This window comes from Astyanax mexicanus, chromosome 1 (genome assembly GCF_023375975.1).
Source record: "Astyanax mexicanus isolate ESR-SI-001 chromosome 1, AstMex3_surface, whole genome shotgun sequence".
NCBI classification, from domain to species: Eukaryota; Metazoa; Chordata; class Actinopteri; order Characiformes; family Acestrorhamphidae; genus Astyanax; species Astyanax mexicanus.
Window position 1 is genome coordinate 76,200,177 of NC_064408.1, and position 20,572 is coordinate 76,220,748.

A 20,572-nucleotide genomic window follows, 5' to 3' on the forward strand; every position below is an offset into this window, starting at 1 on the left:
CTGAGATGAAGAGCATAAAATAGAGCTTTTTTCGAGGCCCAAAAAAAAACTCCTTGCAGTTTGGCCGGTTGGCCATTTCTGTTGGAGCTTCTGTCACTCTGAGCATGTGCAGAGCATGCAGGTGAAAATAGCAGCCTTGGGGTGGGTTTAGTCTATTCACCTTTTCTCAAGTTCATGTCAGTGGCATGTCTGAGTGAGTTGCAAGCGTTTATTTGGTACAGCAGCACATCAGGAGCTCTCGGGTTACGGCCTCTGGAGGCTTCAGGCCACACACACGCACCTGTTCACGTCCGTAAAGACAGACTCTTAAGATGGAAGGAAGGAACAGGGGGTGGGTGGGCAGTTTGAGGTTGGAGCCCCTGCTGTAGCACCTGCTTTTATGAAGCCACAGGAATGGTGGTGGCCAGTAGGGGTGGGATAAAATAAATAAATAAATAAGGTCTCAACATCATATTATATTACACTACCAATTAGGGGTGTTTCATATCATATTGTATACAATATATCGTGGCACAATTATTTTGTGATTACAAAAATCTAATAATAATAGTAGTAATATGTGGATTATGGCTAAAGTTTACTGGAGTCTTAGGTACTGAGTTTAGAACACCAGCATGTAGCCAGTCAAAAGTTTAGACACACATTTTCAATAATATTTCTTCTTTGTTTGTATTATTTACTACATTATATAATTTTGAAGACTTAAACACTGTGAAGGAACACATGTGCACTTTTCTGTGCATATGAAAAGTGTTTGGCCTTCACAAGCACCTGCCATAAAAACCCAACCCACAAGCTTTGGGACGAGTTGGAGCTCAGAGCAAAAGAAATATATATATAAATATATAGAAAAGACTATGGAGAGTTATAGAGTGAAGGAGGGAGTAAAGTGTTCTCATAGTCTCTGTGGCATTAATTGATGGGCATAATATATGTTAGGTTCAGTGTGTCAATATACTGTTGTTATTATGCAAAAACCTCCATTCTCACTTTTTTCAGTTTTGTTTTGTTTTTACATTATTTGATTACATTGTATCAGGATTTCATGATGAATGAACCAATAGAAATGCTCCAAATTAACTCATTGACTAAAACGTTTTACTTTGACTTTCATTGAACGCTTTTGCTTTTTATGTAAAATTGCTATTTTGGTGATAATGGATTAAGTTTCAGTTTCTTATGCAAGTAGGGATGCAAAAGAATTTCAAATAATCCTCTGCTGATTTATTAATGTAAAATAGTAAGGAATAGTAAGACCAGGTACATGTCAGTGAAATTATTAATGCAAAATTTATTTCCTCCCTTTCTTACAGACGTTATTTTGTTATTGTGTTACAAATTTTATTGCTGTTGTTTAAGAAAGTTAGTAAAAATTAAATCCTCAAAATTTAAATGGACCTAATATTTTAGAATATTGTAATTGACCAAAACTTGACTAAAATGTTTTTACTAATATTAGACTACAGCTAGACTAAAACTAACAATAACTAAATAATTAAATGTTTTACTATTACTAAAAACTAATTTACATTTTACTGAAAAAGACAAAAATTATTTCAGATCATGTCCCATAATTAACATTGCTTACCAAAGGAAATCGATATGAGCAGCTGCTAGATGTGCAAATGTAGAAGGACTTTTTTTAATATTGCTTTTGTACTTTTGCAGTTCTTTTTGCTTCAGTAAAAAGGTTAAAGTCAGTGAGGTTGTAAACTTTTCTTGATAAATCAAGCTAAATTTTATGTACAGGAGTCATACGTGAAAAACGTCATTGTATTTTTCAGTCTGTCGTATTACAGTAATTCCCACCCCTAGCGGGCATGTTTCGGGATCTGGGAGGTTCACAGTCTCTTCAGCTATGGGTCTGGAATAAGGGCAGCGTATGACTGAAGTCTTGGGGTCAGGTTCCCACCCCTGTGGGCAGGATGGGACGGGACTCCCACCCTCCCCCAGCCACCTTACGCACGCACCACCCCACAGCCCTATAGATAGACTGTGATGCTGCTTCTTAGCTGTCTAGCAGATGGCTCTACTGCTGTCCCCTGGATCACTTTGCCGCAGATTCACCAGATTCCTTGGCCCAGGCTCAGTTTAAGCAAGGAGAGGAGGAGGCCTGGACTCTTCTTTTAGATAAATAACACTGTGGAGCCTTAAGAAGCAGCACTCTTTTCCAATCTATGTTTCGTCTTAGTTTGAGAATGATGTGCTTTTAACATCTACATTGTATGCTTTCACACACAGACATATTGTGTATATATAACAACCATAAAACAAACCAACATAGCTTATAGGGTGTGAGGTTATGCCAGTTCCTGCAGCTGCTGTAATGGTGAAGAGGAGGGGGATTCCTTAGGTTTAAAGAGGTGACAAGCCCCTGACACCAGCAACTTTAGCCTTCTCTGGAGTTTATCAAATGCTGAAACTATAGACACACAGCAGCAGCTAGGGGGAGTAAACAGTTGGCTGGAAGGCTAAAACTCTTGTTGGTTTTTATAATCCACTGTTAAAGTTGACAGTCTGAAGGAAGTAGTGCTGTGTATTGGCAAGCATCACAATACAGGGTTTACGATTCAATATTTTAAAATATTTTGCAGTACTGTGAGCAAGAATATATATTGCTGTATTTTTTATCCTAGTTTAGAAAAACATATAGTATAAAAACACACTATCATATTTTTAAAATCTGAGTAAATTAAAAGTTTACTGCTTATACAGACTGCATACAACAGATCTAGCAGAACACTTGGCTCTTTATATTTATATATATTATTTACCATTTATTAAAAACCTATACTTTGTTTTTGAGAATTGTAACAGAATAGCAAAACAAAATATTCCCATATTTAATATATCTATATATGGTCTTACACTCCTAGAAGGTAGAGTTTTAATATGTACATATTATTACTCATTTTGTAATAACAGTATGCACTGTGATTTGTATTGTACTGTTAGATTTTATTCTCACAAATATTATATATGTCAGATATACTAACATAAATGTATGATTTACACATTGCAGACAAAACATAGGCTTAGGCTCAAAAAACTGAAAGACATGAAATTATTTGGCTATGAAAAATATTTAACTATAATTTATTTGTCTTTTCTTACAATGCAGAATTTTAGTTTTAGTAAATACAGTGAGTCCAAGAAGTATTTGATCCCTTGCTGATTTTCTTTGTTTGCCCACTAATAAAGACACTATCCTTCTGCACTTTTAATGGTAGATATATTCTAACATGGAGAGACAGAATATCAAGACAAAAATCCAGAATATAATTTTAAAGAATATATTTTAATTAATTTGTATTTCAATGAGGAAAATAAGTATTTGATCCCTCTTGCCAAACACACTCAATACTTAGTGGCAAAGCCTTTGTTTGCAAGCACAGCGGTGAGACGTTTGTTGTAGTTAACCACAAGTTTAGCACACACACCAGGGGGAATTTTGGCCCACTCTTCTTTGCAGATCCTCTCTAAATCATGAAGGTTGGTGGGCTGTCGCTTGGCAACTCTGACCTTCAGCTGCCTCCATAGATTTTCGATCGGATTGAGGTCTGGCGACTGGCTGGGCCACTCCATGACCTTAATGTGATTTTTCTTGAGCCAATCCTTTGTTGCCTTTGCTGTATGTTTAGGGTCGTTATCATGTTGGAAGACCCAACCACGGCCCATTTTCAGATCCCTGGCAGAGGGGAGGAGGTTGTCCCTCAGGATTGTGCGGTACATGGCTCCATCCATCTTCCCAGTGATGCGGTGAAGTAGCCCTGTACCCTTGGCAGAGAAACACCCCCAAAACATTATGCTTCCACCTCCATGCTTGACGGTGGGCACAGTGTTCTTGGGGTCATAGGCAGCATTTTTCTTCCTCCACACATGGCGGGTGGAGTTGAGGCCAAAAAGTTCAATTTTGGTCTCGTCTGACCACAAAACCTTCTCCCAATAACTTGGTTCATCTTTCAAATGATCATTGGCATACTTGAGGCGCGCCTCCACATGTGCTCTCTTCAGCAGGGGTACCTTTCGGGCACTGCAGGATGTGAATCCATTGTTGCGCAAAGTGTTGCCAATTGTTTCCTTGCAAACTGTGGTCCCAGCTGCCTTCAGGTCATTTGCTAACTCCTGCCGAGTGGTTGCAGGACGATTTCTGACCGTTCTCAGCATCATTGCCACCCCACGAGGCGAAATCTTCTTTGGAGCCCCGGGCCGAGGTCTGTTGATTGTCATGTTATACTCTTTAAACGTTCTGATAATTGCACCAATAGTTGTTACTTTCACATCCAACACCTTACTAATCTTTTTGTAGCCCATTCCAGCTTTGTGAAGGTCAACAATTCTGACTCTGAGGTCCTGTGACAGCTCTTTGGTTTTACCCATGTTGGAGACTTGAAATCTGTGTGATCTGTCTGATTCTGTGGACAGGTGTTTTTCACACAAGTGATTAGTGAGAACAGGTGGCTTCAGGTCAGGTAACAAGTTGATTGGGAGTGTCTAACTGGTCTGTAAAAGCCAGAACTGCTAATGAATACTAAGGGATCAAATACTTATTTCACTCCATGAAATACAAATCAATTACCGGTAATATATATTCCTTAGATTTATTTTCTGGATTTTCTTTTTAATATTCTGTCTCTCCATGTAAGAATACATCTACCATTAAAAGTATAGAATGATCATGTCTTTATAAGTGGGCCAACGAAGAAAATCAGCAAGGGATCAAATACTTCTTGGACTCACTGTAGATGATTTTAGAAACTCCCTCTGAGCTTTGCATCTTCTGTTCATATAGAGAAAATTACATTTTTTATGACTTATGCTTGCTTTGTACAAGTATGTAACATTTTTGAATTGCTTTAAAATATTTTTTGGATTAGGTTAATTATAACCATTAATATCGAAACTGGTTGTAACTGATTATAAAATGGATGTCCATCTTGTTGGGTTTTGTTATTGTCCTGCTGAATAGGCAAAGAGAAAAATACAGTGTTGGTATGCTTTCTCAGTAGGGACCTTAATAGCTTTGTAAAATAATATATATATTAGTGGTCTGCAGAAACAGTAACATTAACTGAACTCATTCTTATTCATTAGACATTATTCATGACAGGTAACATGTCACTCCTAGTGAACACAGTGCAGATCAGCTGTTAAATGGCTTTAGACTGCTGTGCTGTAGTAATCATGACTGTATTAACCAGGCATGAAAATACTCCACAGTGCATATAATAGTAATAGTAATTCTACGTAGAGGTTATAGATCAACAGAGGGTGAACTAGGGGTGGGCGATATGGCTCTAAAATAATATCATGATATTTCAGGGTATTTTTGCAATAACGATATACTTGGCGATATAGGAAAACTAAAATAATTAATTCATTTCAGGAGTATAGTATAATAGTATAACAGAATAACCATAATGTGGCAAAATAAATAGTGCATTTTATATGTTCTAAGCAGTAACTGTAGTAAACGAGGCCTGCACATCTTAAAAGTAAGACTAAAACAGGTTTAAAGGTTTATTGACTCTTTTAAATATCTGTAGTATGATTTGTAGCTCTGCCCAAAACACAACATTCCCTTTTCTATTTATCTCTTTTCATCTTAGTAGAACTTATATTAACTGAATTGTACAGTCATTGGTTCTGACAGATGACACAAGTTGTCAGTCTCTGTGAATTGCCAACCAGTGTGTAGGTACCTTATGGAACCAAATGGATCAATGACTATAATATTTCAGTAATCTTTAATTAGTTTAACTGATAAGAAAACTGTAAAAATAGTTAACTGATAAATTCTCACCCCAATTAAAGAAAAACATTAGAATTACTTTAGCCACATCGCGTACCTTCCTCCCTTTTCCTGATTCACATAACGATAATGCCTCACACGCCTCTCATTCAGGAGAATGGGGCTGCAACGATGAACTTCTCTGACTGGGTTTGACAAATGGATATTACTCTGATAACGTGAGTCACAACCATCAGCTCAGATTAATGTAGTCTGCAGGCTGGCAGGACAGAGCGAGGCCAGTCAGGAAAAGCAAATGAGACACAAATCAATAAATCCCTCTTAAGAGAGAGAGAAAGAACGAGTGAGAGAGAGAGATCATACCACAGGAGCTGCAGGGATGGAGCCATAGTGCGGTCTTTCCTCTTCCTCAATCAGGCAACTCCAGCAAACTCTCAACAGGCACATGTATCAACATTGCACACATAATATTCCCAGTTCGTCACATTTCTCACACATCTCTCAATTCATTTGGTTTTAGGCAGCAGCAACCTGTTATGGAGATGCAGTCCATGTGTACATCTCAGACAGCTGGATTAACTATTTAATTTTATGTTGTAATTGTAATTACTTCTTGTGAATAAAGCTGGGTGTAAGTGGGAGTAACAGAAGCTATACACAGAGGCTGAAAATTTTAGTTGCCCTTGAAAGCTTCTGTTGTACCTAAAATCCACAAGGTTCTAAATAAGCATGAGAGCAAGTGACTGCTGTATGATGATAAATAAAACCACTGGTTTGAACTTACAGTCACTGCAGCTCCTATGTCATCAAGATCATCAGAAACTACATTTGGAATTTGTGTGATTATGTTCAGGTACATAGAAAATCATATTAGATCCTGATTAAATAATTCAACAGAATTACTGAAGGTGATAAATACATACTGATGACGTTTACTTAAATAGTCCACTCTTATATTAATAACAAAATATATTTTTTTTAATTAAGGATTAAATAATGATGGGATGATGGGATCACTGTTCATTATTTCAATTATTTAAATAATTAATGTGTGAAGTCTGTCAAACATTTCAGACTTTTATTATTGTTAACCAGCTGTTTCTTAGATACAATTTCCCCGGATCCCATGCTGCTACCCTTTTGTAATACTGTGTGTTGTGTTTTCTGACAGGATGATGAAGTGGTGCTCCAGTGTGTCGCTACCATTCAGAAGGAAAACCGCAAGTTTTGCCTCTCAGCAGAGGGACTTGGAAATCGACTGTGTTACCTAGAGCCTACCTCGGAAGCCAAGGTATGAGTGATGAACCAAATTAATCATGAAAAGTCTATACTTTATTGATTAGCTAATTGATGCACAACCTAATGATATATGACTGGAATTCTCTTCTGAAACACATTAAGGTTGGTGAAACACTTAAGCTACAACAACAGCAGCAAAAATAACAATAATAATAGCAATAATAATTTATGTTGTAATGTCCTAATTGTCTCTGTCTGTGCTGTGCTAAAGAGCGTGATGTCCACTCGTGGGACAGCTCATTACCATACAACATTTGTGGTCCACATTTAAAAAGTACTAGTATTATTCCCCTAATAAATCCTTATGTTACTTACTTTTATTTGATAGTAACAATGCAGCATAAAATGTGCTGTGTGTAAAAGAATGAAATACCGTTTTAGGTCACACTATATGAATAAAATGGGCAAACAGGCTTAATAAATGGATGCATAAATATTTCCCTAGCCCTGAGGGTTAGGCTTAACTCTGTTCAAAAATACCATGTGTACTTTCTATAAAGATACATACAAAAATGTCACATAAATAGAACAAACGTCCATGCAGTGAAGAGCCATGGCAACAGGAACAGAACCTACTGAACCCTTTGCTTCTCTCTGCGGTGCCTGCAGAATTTAGATCAGAAGATATGTGCATTATTTGAATATATATAAATATGCAAAGACTTAAAATAACACTTTATGTATGTAATCTGCTTACATATAATATACTAGTTTTTACTAATTTTTGAGGAGAAATCAACAAAAGAATACCCTTTGCATGCTCAAAAAAGAAACTGAAAATCCTAGCATATGAAAAAACAATAGTGAGTACACACTGCTCCAGTTGTTTTTTTACCACCAAACTTTGAAAACCATTGTCTTTTGCATAATGCATCGAAAAGTGTGGACCAGAGTTTGAACCCAGTTTCATGTGTTTGTTTCATTGTATATATTTGGTCCAGAACTTTGCTACATCCTGTTATCATCACCTATTTAGGCTATATCTCCTAATTCTTGACACTGGTTGGTTTATAGAAAGGCTTGCATTAGAGGGTGTAATTTCCAAATTGATGAGTTGCTTTTGCATGCCTAGATCACCTCTTTTGTTTGGGCCAAATTTCAATCTGTTTCTCTTCACACTATTTTGCTTTGGGTCAAATGTCAAATAGGTTTAAAAGCAACTTCAGTTACTGCAAAAGTAAAGTAGATGCTACCCAGGCTCACTGTAAATCCACTCCAGTTCTGCCATTGTTGTATATAGAAGTTCCTTTCACCATTAAAACTTAAACTTTCCAGTAATGTTAAAGTATGCTTAAAGTAAGTGTACCCTCAGTTCTGCAGTATACAGTATTTAATTTGCTATTAGCTGTAGCCAGAAAAGTACTACTACTTTTTTCTCTTAGGAGAGAAGGTTATCATTCAATATTCACAAAATCAAATCATTAAACAAAATCTACATCAAACGATTAATTTAAACCTATGGACATTAAATCTATTATACATTAACATTTATAGCAACTAGCCAACTCTTTTATCCAGAGTGACTTAAAGAAGTGCTTAGTTGAGTTTGCAGAAAATATCCTTGTTTAAAGATACCTTGTAGCTTAGATACTGTCAAATAAATAATGCGCTGATATCTTAATATAAAAGATGCAGAATAATCAACAGCTAGATATAAACGACACTGTACACTGTGCCTGATTTCTAGGAAAAAAGAAAAACCATCATAGAAAGGGTGTAAAAAAAATAGCAATATTGTGTCATATCACAATAATTTGTCGTGCAATAGTATATTGATTTTTCAAAACACAGTATTGATGTAAAGACAGGTGTCACACTGTGGTTCATTTAGTTTTGTGTTTAAACCCTAGTTGGCAGTGTTAGTGGCAGTACTGTAAATAAAATAATGTGTTTTTATACTGTGACAGTATTTAATAATTATATATTATATTGCCTGGGATACGGCATTGCATTATATAGCAATGCATTGAATTGTAACCTCTGTATTGCCATATGTAAAGTATTGCCAATTTTTTTGCCAATACACAGCCCTACTTCGTAGTCATAGATATAAAAGAAATTAGACTGTTAAGTGCAACCGAAAGCCTTAAGCTCAAATTGCTTTACATATGGATCAGGTTTTGATAGTTGATAAGGTAAGGAACAGCTTGTCAATTTTTGGCTTTTTATGTCAATATCTGGGTTTTAAATCTGATAGAAACAGTCACAAGCAGCCTCAGGAGTAGAGTGCATGCAGAGTATGCAGTAAAAGAGTGAGATGGCTAAGATCAGAAAGAAGAAAGGCAATTCGTGCTGCCACATTCTGGATCTATTGCAGATATCCATGAGGACTTGTTGTTTCAGTGACTCAGAGCAGCTCAGTGTTGCTGGGACTGAGCTTCAGGAGCTGCTATTCGTGATGAAATATCAGTGAGACATGTCAGTGTGTATGTGGAACCCTGGTTGTCAGAAGGTGAGCGAGAAAGAATGAATTGAAAGAGTGAGTGTTATCCTAGTAGATCCTGTGAGACCATGTTACTACCTCAAAAGAGAATGTCTAGAGTGATATCAGAAGAGGGCCAAGCACCAAGCCATGTGGGAGATCGATGGATAGGCTGTTAATGTAGTTTCCTGAGTAGTGCAATTATAAGTCCTGCAACTCCTACATTTTTCCAGAATGACTTCATATATCAGATGCATAGTGGCATTAAGCCTTTATTGATTGCATTTAAGCAAATTTGCCTACTTTTGTAAATGTTTAACATGTTGTTGACTACACTGACTGGCCATAAAAAAGGCACCATCTGTATTTAAGTAAGTAAATGATGTGGTGTTGCTGCTGTTGGTCAGGTCTGGGTTCAGCAACAGTATGTGCTGAAAGAATGAGGTCAGCTGACTACCTGAATATACCGAATATAGACCAGGTTATTCCATCAATGGATTTGTTCTTCCCTGATGACAAGGGCATATTCCGAGATGACAATGTCAGGATTCATGAGGCTGGAATTGTGAAAGAGTGATTCAGGGAGCATGAGATCATCATTTTCACACATGGATTGTTCACCACAGAGTTCAGATCTTAACCTCATTGAGAATCTTTGGGATGTGCTTGGATGTGCTTTGTGCAGCGGTCAGACTCTACTATCACCAATGCTGCAAGATCAACAATGCCACAGTGAATACGGGCTCCAATAACAGCTAAAGATGGTCAATAATTGTTAAATGTTAGAGTGTGTGACCTTTTTTGGCAACTTTTTTTTGGACTGGCAGTGTATTTGTAATAACAATAATAATAATAATAATAATATAATAATAATAATAAAAATAATAATAATAATGATGATGAGCTTTATTTACCTAGCACCTGTCATCATAAAATGTAGCTTAATGTGCTTGTCAGTACAAAGTTAAAACAGTCATAAAGAACATAAATTGCAAGAAATAAAATCTGCAGCTGGAAAAGAGTATTAATTAAAAAATGCACAATATAATAAAAATGAGGTATAAAACAAGTAATACTATAGTAAAAATAAGACGCACAGTATAACAAATAGTTAAACATTTAAATAAATAAATATATTCTTAAATATATTTTAAAATATTTACAGAAGTAGCTGACAGATGTTTAATGGTTCCAGATCAGCTTTGGCACTTTGGAAATTGAGGCAACAGGTTAATGCAGCAATATGTTGAATTGTTTTCTTCAAATTTATTGTAATTGTGTTGCTATGTTGAATAATGTTGCTGTCTTTGCATCTCTGACGAGTGCTGATTGGTTGATGAGCTGATCTGCCCATTGACCACAGTGTTAAAATGTTCTCAACACTAAAATGTGCTTAAGACTTTCAGAAGCTTTTAGACAAATGTAAGAGTATATATGATATAATCTCTATAGAATTAAGATTGTAAATCCTACATTATGCCCTATGGAAATGATTTTCGAAATTTTACCTCTGGATACATATTAATGCAACGTGTCTTCCCCCCCTGTCTCTTTCCTTCTTTCTGTCTCTCTGCAGTATGTTCCCCCTGACCTGTGCATATGTAACTTTGTGTTGGAGCAGTCGCTCTCAGTGCGGGCCCTGCAGGAGATGCTGGCTAACACAGGGCAAAATGGGGAAGGAGTAAGTAGCCATATGTCACATCAGTCACTTCTTCTGTCCCAGCTGTCACCTCATATAGAAATTTAGCCTACCGTACTTTATGTACAGTATATATTATTAGCAGCCTTAATGTATGTGTGCTGAAACAGTCAAGTTATCTACCTGTTTACAACTAGATCCATTCAGAAGTCATAACTGATTGAAGCTATTTTCAAAACTAAATCAGTAGTAATTGTTATTGGTAGAATTTTCCTTTCATTTAGAGATAGATAGAGATCTTCTCTGTTGAAAACATAACAGGTTGTTGGCAGGTGCATGACGAGCAGGGAATTTTTTTGTGATTAGAGCACCTTTAAGAGCTGTCGTTTGCCAGCACTCTGCACATGTGATTTACGTCTTGTAGTTGCATTGAAAAGATTGCAGCGATATCCTTTCAGCTGTAGAGCTACTTGCTTGTTTATGGCTCTGGGTAAGTAATTACTCTTCATGACATAGTCATTGTGTAGCACTGACTGCCAATAAGTCTCCACAAGCACTCTTCATTTCTACTAATGCTCATGCTGACAGTTTCTTAGAGTGGATTAGAGAGGATGTTTAAAGGTACTTACAAAGCTATGTATCTTCAAACAGTTCAGCTCGCCGGTTTGTGAGACTGTATAGGTTTTTAGGGGAATCACACTTCATGTTTGTTTTCCACCCCAACTAGATCATCACCACATACACTCACTAACAATGCAATTCAGGTACTCATGATCATAAATAACAGACTGCTGGTTATGATGGTAGAGTACCTGACCTAGCTTCTTATCCAAATCAAAGCCCACAGACTACCAGAATGGCTTGTCAGTGTGCAGTCTTGCTTAATTCATTGGTGCTTATGCATCAGAATTCATCATCTCTGTTCATCAAATGCTGTTTAACCAGTTACCAACATCAGGTCCATTTTGTACATAATTATACCAATTTCAGTTTGTGACAGAGTGGTACAAATGAATGGTTATGTGGGGTATTAACCTACCCCGCATGGAGAATGATAGGAATTAGATGCTCAGAATATCAGTTACACTGAGTAAAAAGAAAAAGAGTTAAAAGTGTTCACATATGTTAATATTGGTATAATAGGTGAAATAATGAACCTCATGTTTGTGACTGGAAAAGTGAGATAAGCCTTGATGATCAAATTGGTAAATGCATTTTACTTTTGTTAACTGTACATCTGTATTTTTTGTTCAACACGGATAGACTCCTGATCATGACCGATGGGTATGTTATATTTACAGTTCATTCCCCACTTGGAGAGTATGCATGTGTGCAATAAGATTCTTAAAACCAAATAAAACTAACCTTTTTTGACTTACTGTCCTCCTACTTCAGACTGCTACTGACTGGTAAATGGTACAGTGTAGAACAGTACCATTTAATACTGATTCACTCATTTTTTTAACCTGAAAGGTCTTATTGAGACACTAACGTAACTAACCAATGGAATGTAACTTATCTTTTTATCACAACTTTACACTCTCTTTTCATGCTTAAAAACACACAAGGTTATTTTTTTCCTAAAGAAAAGAGTAGGTACTATATTATATATACTGCAGTAAATGTACAGCCTTTTTGGCATCTACTGTGGAGCAATCAACCAGAGTTAACTGGCACCAAAGTTTACAGTGATACCTTAGCATTTTCATGAAGTCAGCATGTCAGTTACATGTGACTTCAATTATGAAAACCACTGCACAAAATATTTTTGTGCATGTGTCCTAACAGTAATATTCTGAACAAAGAGTGTTGAGTTTCTCCTTTATCCATTTTGTCCCAGATCTGTACAACTATCTTGCTAGCTAACAATGTCATATGCAACACTAATAAATACATAATCACACTATGATAGCCTAATAAAACAGCAATAACAAATAACACCAATAATTTACATGCTGTAATAACTCACAACTATTAGCAAAGTTCTCACACATGGAATCTTTTTTTTTTTTTTTGAGTTTCTGTGCTGTAAGATACTCATGTCGAAACATGTATTGTGGTGTATTTGAGTTACTGTATTGTCTAAGGTCATGTATTCTCTTAACTCAAATTTCAGGAGTACCAAGACAGAGGAAATGTTCTGGAATGTTTATTCCAGGGTGAATATGTCTTGATACACTAATGTGTATATATTCTTTTCTTTTTTTTTATCATTATAAATTATTTTTGATTGCTAAGTTTTTGCTTTTGTCCTTTTACACAATAAAGGACTGTCTTTGGCATTTTTGGTTTTAACAGTTTTCACACAGCCTACATGTAATTTCTTAAAACTTCAGGAAATATATAAGGAGGTTGAGCCTCATAAAAATAGACATCTATTTTAATACTTTGCAGTATAGCTAATGAATGATGGAAATATATTAGGAGTGATGAGTGAGTCAGAGTGATGCCAAGAGCCTTTGAGGCACATCTGATGTATCAGCAAACAGCAGCTTCGCAAGAACAGCTGAGAAGAAGTGCTATTCACATGGTGTGTTTTTGGCATTAGTAATTAATCACTAGTAGGTCCTGAGTCCTCTGAGAATCATTTGGTGTTTAAGTTATTTGAGTCATAATGTTGATTGTTTTGCACTGCGTTAATTACAAATGTTAAAGAGAAGCATGTGTTTCCTTAATGCTTTCAGACGGTTATGCGGCGGGTGAGTATGCCTGATTTGCACAGAGTATATCTCTGTTATATTTAAAATAAGTGTCATATATTGTCTTTTTTTTATGATCTTTTATAGTTTTTATTAAGTTCTTAAGTTGACATTGTCCTTCACTTTCTAGGCACACTATTTGTCTACATTTCCTCATCTACGGTACAATGACGAAATTTTTTCTCGTTCAATCAAATGAACGGGAAATCTTCTAACACATGCAACTGAGGAGCCCAGCATGTTCTCGGTTGTTTTCAAGAATTTAAAAAAAAGCTCCTCCCTGTAGATCTTTTGCTGTGATACATAATATCTTTTCGCTCCCTGTCTCATAATTCATACCTCCGCCTGCTAACTTTCTCTCTCCCTCTCTTTCTATCCCTTTCTGCAGGCAGGGCAGGGGGGCGGACATCGGACACTGCTGTACGGTCACGCCATCCTACTGAGGCATTCCTTTAGTGGAATGGTGAGAATGCGCCACACTGATTAAAGCCACTGAGACAGGGATTAGCCAGGCTCTTGCTGCTTAGTGCTACTGCAGATTTAATCTTGTTATCAATGAACACCATAAATTATAAATGATGAGGAAAGACACGGCTAAACGGAAATGCTCTGTCACCACAAGTGACTGCTGTAGATTAGTTAATGTCATAATTGTACAGAACAGTTTTTTTTATTGTTTAAAAAAATCAATTGAAGTGTTAAATAAAATAAAACCCTGTAATGCAGCATGTGATTGATTTAAAGTATGTATGGCAAATGATAAAAATGTTTGTTTTACATTAAGTACATTAAATATTATTTTTTTCGTCCAAATGTCTTGACTCCGTAATTGTTGTGTGCAGATGTTTTTAACACACCTTTTTTTCTGAACTGTACTTCTAATAGTATCTGGCCTGTCTCAAGACTTCAAGGTCTTTGACTGACAAGTTGTCATTTGATGTAGGCTTGCAAGAGGATTCAACAGGTATGCTGGACTAAAGTACAGGACATTGTTCAGTAACTATAAGCCAGTTTGTCTGTTTTGAAATGAAAGACCAGCTGTATTCTGGTGGCTGTGCTTTATGATATTCAAACCAAAAACCAGAAGCACCTTCATTTATCAACTCAGTGGGCCGCTTCCAGACACTTGACATCCCCACTGAAACATGGAGGCCTTACTATTTTTATGTATTGTGGCCGCCCAGAGTAACAGAATATGATAATCAGATAGGATTATTTGAGAAGGCCACAACTGGAGTGCCATATGTGATATTTTGAAACTTGTCTGAGGAAATGTTTTTCGCAGTGGCAGTGGTAAACATTTGATGCATTTGAATTGTTTATTTTCATTTCATTTCTTGACTTGTTTACTCTTTACAGGGGAGGCTTGTTGGTGGACCATCCACCCAGCCTCAAAGCAGAGATCTGAGGGTGAAAAGGTTAGAATTGGTGATGATCTCATCTTAGTCAGTGTGTCTTCAGAGCGGTTCCTGGTGAGTATGGTTTTGCACATACAGGCCAAAGACATCTTCTTTGTCATAATAAGAGTATCACTTTGCATAGACGTCTCTGTCTGTATTTCTTTCTATTTATAGCCTAAACTATCCTCTTAATCACGATCTGCAGTACTACAGTATCAAAGGCTACATTAACATTATCAGGTGGAAGTGACTTAAGTGAGATGTATTTTGAAAAGTAGATAATAGCATCTAAGTATTAAGTTACTTAAATGAGATTATTATTATGGCTTAGTTTGTACTACTTTCACTGAGATACTCAAAACCTAAGGTCAAACATATTAAAACCACTGATACAATCCAATACCAAACCCTTAACAAACAAATTAATAATTTATAGGGTTTGACTTTGAATTTGATATTGCACAAACAATTTGCACCTGTGCAAACTTCCCTTTGTGAACTTTCAAAATAAGCCAAATCTGAACTGTGCAAAACATGTAATTTGGTCTATGAGGCTTATAATGTGCACATAGACAAAATGCCATTTTCTATGTAAAAAGTCCAGTTAAGCCATTTGGATTCTGTTGGATTGTGCCTTGAAGTGCATTTTTCATTTTTCACATTTCAAGATTTTCTGACATGTACATACAAGCACATATATGATTACCTGTTTACAAAATGTAACTGAATTATTAGTTTAGTCGTAAGAACTACTCAAAGACACTTCATTTGTTCACAAAAAAGCTGGTATAAGTAATTTAACTTCTTTTGTTTTTTATGCAGCACCTGTCCATGTCCAATGGAAATATACAAGTGGACGCTTCTTTTATGCAAACACTGTGGAATGTGCAGCCTACCTGCTCTGGCAGCAACGTGGCAGTGGGTCAGTTCACTTCAGATAAAAAAACATACAAAGCTTTCCAAACCAAAAATCTATGTATACTGTACCATTCAAAAGTTTGGAACCATCTCTTGTCATTTATATATATTTTTATGATTACTTATTATGCATTCTTGATTTGTGCTATTTTCACAGGACATTCACAGTAAAAGTAAAACAGCTAAATCATCATAAAACAGAATGTGTATTAAAATTTTTTTTTGTTAAATATGACACTGTCGCTTTGTGTACTCTTAGGATATTTGTTGGGTGGGCATGTGATACGTTTGTTCCATGGGCACGATGAGAGTTTGACTGTACCAGGATCTGATCAGTCTGGGGAACAGCAGAGGTGGGATGCAGTCTACTTATGCTACTTATGCCAACACGAGTAACATTTTCCAAGTATACTTGACAAAATTCCTCTTGTTTAGATTAGACTGAGAGGATTGTTTAAATACACTGAAAATGTATTGGTTGATGAAAAACGTAAGATATTTTTTTTTTTTCAAATTTGAAATGATCTATTATCTGTAAGGTGGTTTATTATATTCATTTAAAACCTGTAGCTGACCAGTCCCTTATACTGAGGAAGTTTGGTAAGGTAAAGCGTTGCTGAAATATGTGGGGTTGAATGGGATGGGTCAGTCTCTGAGTGCTGTCTGCTGCCACAGGGTGGCGAACTACGAGGCTGGGAAAGGAGGGTCCAGGGCCAGGTCTCTGTGGAGGTTGGAGCCACTTCGGATCAGGTACGCTCTCTTCTGACACACAGGCAGAAAAACTCTCATACAGATCCATCTGGGCGAGGCTGGGATGGTTAAATTTTAGATGACATAGCTCTCTTTGAGCTGTCACACTGAATTATGGATGAAAACTCCCAAAGAGTAGTTCAGAGTTAGTTCAGTTTGCAGAGTTTATTATTGGAGCGGGAGCCAATCTCTTTCCTGCAGTTCTGCAACCTACAGCTGGGTCACAAGGAGGACTGTCTTGATAGTAAAATAGTTAGCTTGGTGCCAATACTAAGGGTATGGCATTTATTAAATAGGGAATTATTGTAAGTATAGCTATACATCTTTGAGTGTATATATGAAACAAGTCATTAGTTATGGTAATTTATTTTTGACCTATTAATGGTATATTCCTTTGTATTTAGGAAACCAAGCTTTAGAATGGGACGTGCATGTAGATTTTGTATTTTCTATTCTGTTACACAGTTGGAGTGGAAGCCATATTCGATGGGGTCAGCCCTTCCGCTTGCGGCATCTGTCTACTGGACACTACCTGGGTCAGACAGAAGACCGTGGCCTAGTGCTGCTGGACAGAGAGAAGTCTGATACCACTGCCACAGCTTTCTGCTTCAGGCCAAGCAAGGTTCGATTGATGCACAGAAACAAATGAATATGGGTTTTTTTAAACATATTGTCACTCAATATGATAGAACATTCCCTGAATGAGACTCGCTCAATAACTTTGCAGAATATCTGTGATTTACTGCCCCATACCACACTTTAAATGACTTATATGTTTATAATGTGACCTTGTTTGTAACTGTTTGTACCTGTTCCAAATCTGTAATTGGTACCTTCTCAACGCTTAATCCTAGTGATTTATTAGTCATGCTTTGACTGTAACAAGTTGTCGTGCAGCAAGGTCACCAGTCTGCAATTCTGTGTCTTTGATTTATTCAGTGAGAGCAGCATCTGCCTGCCTCCCGCTATTGCAGATCGCTGTCTATTCAATCTCAATAAAGCTTGAAATATTTTTTGAAGTCACTGATGCTGACCGCTCCGGCTGGAAATGGGAGCGCATTGCCAAATCAGCTGCCTCTCTAATTAGTGTGCGGAACTCATTTGCCTTGTCTTCTTCCTGGCAGGAGAAAGTGGACTCTGGCTCAAAGCGGGATATTGAAGGCATGGGGGTGGCGGAGATCAAGTATGGAGATTCTGTTTGCTTCATCATGCACGTGGCTACAGGCTTGTGGCTCTCCTACCAGGCACCGGATGCAAAATCCTCTCGCTTGGGGCTGCTAAAGAGAAGGGTGAAAAATATTTGATGTGCTAATATGTGATGTAACCACCTGTTGAACTAATGAAGTAGTACTATATTTAAGCAATTTAATGTTGCACTGTCTAAAATTGTATATGAAGACAATCTTAGTTAACCTAATAATAGAAATGGACCATATAGATTTTTTTAAAAACCAATACTGACTGCTAACTGTTTGTTGAGAGCAATACCATACAAAGGCTGGGCCAGAAGCCATGTTAGGACTTCCAAGCAAACTTTGTAATTCATCATTATCTGTAATCATAATCTGAGTGTCTGTAGTAATCTACATTGTCCAGCAAGGCTAAATATACTTAAGTTTTTGAAATCAATCACATTTATTCTAAGCACCTGTTTACCAAATCTGTTATTTGGTGTGCACAACCTCACTGTGGGGGTGAAAATATCGTATATAGTGGTGTTTATTAGCTCTGCTGTGTTTTGACACTGACTGCACTGGGCTGAGTGGGGTATCCAGTTAGTGTTGATAAATGTCTATGCTCTGCTTCTGCCAGAAGATGCTTCGTTTACACATTCTACAAATATGTGACTTTGAGTAAGATACAATTAAATCATTAAGCACCAACAGTGGATATTGCTACACTGGCTATTATTGGGAGTCAGGTCCCTATTGCCAACTAACATGTAAATAAAAACTGCAGAATCTTGAGCTCACACAAAATACCAATACCGATACATAGTGAAACGATCCTTTCTTATAATTTTTCTGTAAAAAGAGAAATTATTATTATTAAGTAGGTTTCTCAATCAGAGTCATTTTGAGCAACTGATCATTCATTTTTGAGACATTTCTCCATTTTTGTTGGAGAACCAAAAAAATGGCTGTAATGCTTTACTGCAACATAATGGAAATGACCGAAATAAAGATACATTGATACGTCTAGGTGAGAAAGATCCTTCACGCTATGTCTCAATCAAATCTGGCCCTACAAGTTTCACATAGTGAAGGTCAGATGTGCTTTATGTGTTGGAAAGTCGAACGCTCAGCACACACCCCGCTCTGTAATCTCAGCAGGGCCTGAAGCTGTGCCTGAACCTAATCTCCCAGTCACATTGACACAGTTACATCACTGGGCTTTGAATGACCACATCTGTCAAGTGTAAGTTATGAGGTGAGCCCAGATTAGAGAAGTCGTGAGACAGGCCGAGGTCGGTATGAACGTAACGGCAGTAGACTCTGGTCAGAGTGCGGGACACATGAGGCCATATTTTAAACGTGATAATGAGGGAGGCATGGTGACAGTGTGTTTTGTGAGAGTGGTCAGGATTAGGCGTTCGGATAGAGAGCTCATCTCCCCAGCGCAGTGGCATGCAGCTTGATTCTGGGACAAGGTCCAGAAACAACACGGCCACCTCTGAGCCCACTGTGCAGCCACTGTATAACGCCTCGATGGCGCAGTAACACAGCATGCACCACCAGCACATTGACTATTCACTAATCTCTCAGTCAAACACATTTACTGAAACAGTGGCTCCCAACTCAGCTCTGTAGATGTTGGTGTTTTCCCTGTTTTAACACATCCACTTGCTGATTAGCTGATTTGTTGGGCAGGCTGGATAATCACAGGAACATCCTTCATTGTAAAAAAGCCAAGAGAGAATAGGAATGCTGATGTAAACAGGCAAACAAGACAAAAGCATTAATTTAGTAATTGTTAGGAAGAACCAGGGGCAAAGGTACAAGGCTACAGATTAGAACTGGATGGATTTTAAAGACAGAGGTCAAGAAGGGATTCCATACTGAAATATTCCAGACAGCGGAGACCAGCAGAATAAGTGCAAACACTATGATCAGGAGATCGCTGGCTCAAATTCCATTCATGTAGCTTGCCATCAGCTGCTGGAGCCCTGAGAGAGCACGATTGGCCTTGCTCTTTCTGGGTGGGTAGATGACACTCTCTCCCCTCACCACTCCAAAAGGTGATGTTGCTCATCTGATCGATCGATTTGCTGCTTTTTCTTCTGAGTGCGCTGTGATGCTACTTGGCAATGCTGCATCAGCAGCAGTTCAAAAAGAGGCAGAGTCTGACTTCACATGTATCAGAGGCATGTTGTAGTCTTCATCTTCCTGGTGTTGGGGCATCACTAGGGATAGGGGGAGTGGGTTGCACTGTAAAACCCATTAAGTTGACCAAACTCAAAACTTTTGTTGTAACCAATTGCCTAAAAAATTGGGGGGAATCACTACACACTGATGGTGTTTGTCAGAAACTGTTGGACACACCCAGTATGCAAATAGATTGTGACAGAAGCCAACAGAAAAGAAGCTGTTAATGGCAACAGACTAAACTCAGTTATTATAAGTTGGTTTCAATCAAAGATCTTTGTTTGATTGGATGTGCCCACAAATGTTCATCTAACTCAAAATAGTTGAG

The 20,572-nt window shown here is 37.4% G+C and overlaps 1 protein-coding gene across 4 annotated transcripts in view; it reads left to right on the top strand.

Moving 5' to 3' along the window:
* Window positions 1–20,572, top strand: part of ryr3 (ryanodine receptor 3) — a 108,797-nt gene that overhangs the window by 13,955 nt on the left and 74,270 nt on the right. For 2 of the 4 annotated variants that reach the window (XM_049483365.1, XM_022685670.2), the window contains exons 2-12: window positions 6,924–7,043; window positions 11,050–11,154; window positions 12,376–12,396; window positions 14,200–14,274; window positions 14,697–14,775; window positions 15,171–15,283; window positions 16,034–16,133; window positions 16,389–16,482; window positions 16,805–16,879; window positions 17,345–17,501; window positions 18,004–18,168. In XM_049483365.1, coding sequence (XP_049339322.1) covers window positions 6,924–7,043; window positions 11,050–11,154; window positions 12,376–12,396; window positions 14,200–14,274; window positions 14,697–14,775; window positions 15,171–15,283; window positions 16,034–16,133; window positions 16,389–16,482; window positions 16,805–16,879; window positions 17,345–17,501; window positions 18,004–18,168 — 1,104 coding nt within the window. The remainder of the gene's footprint in view (window positions 1–6,923; window positions 7,044–11,049; window positions 11,155–12,375; window positions 12,397–14,199; window positions 14,275–14,696; window positions 14,776–15,170; window positions 15,284–16,033; window positions 16,134–16,388; window positions 16,483–16,804; window positions 16,880–17,344; window positions 17,502–18,003; window positions 18,169–20,572) is intronic. The other 2 variants (XM_049483375.1, XM_049483378.1) reach the window with 1 other exon arrangement.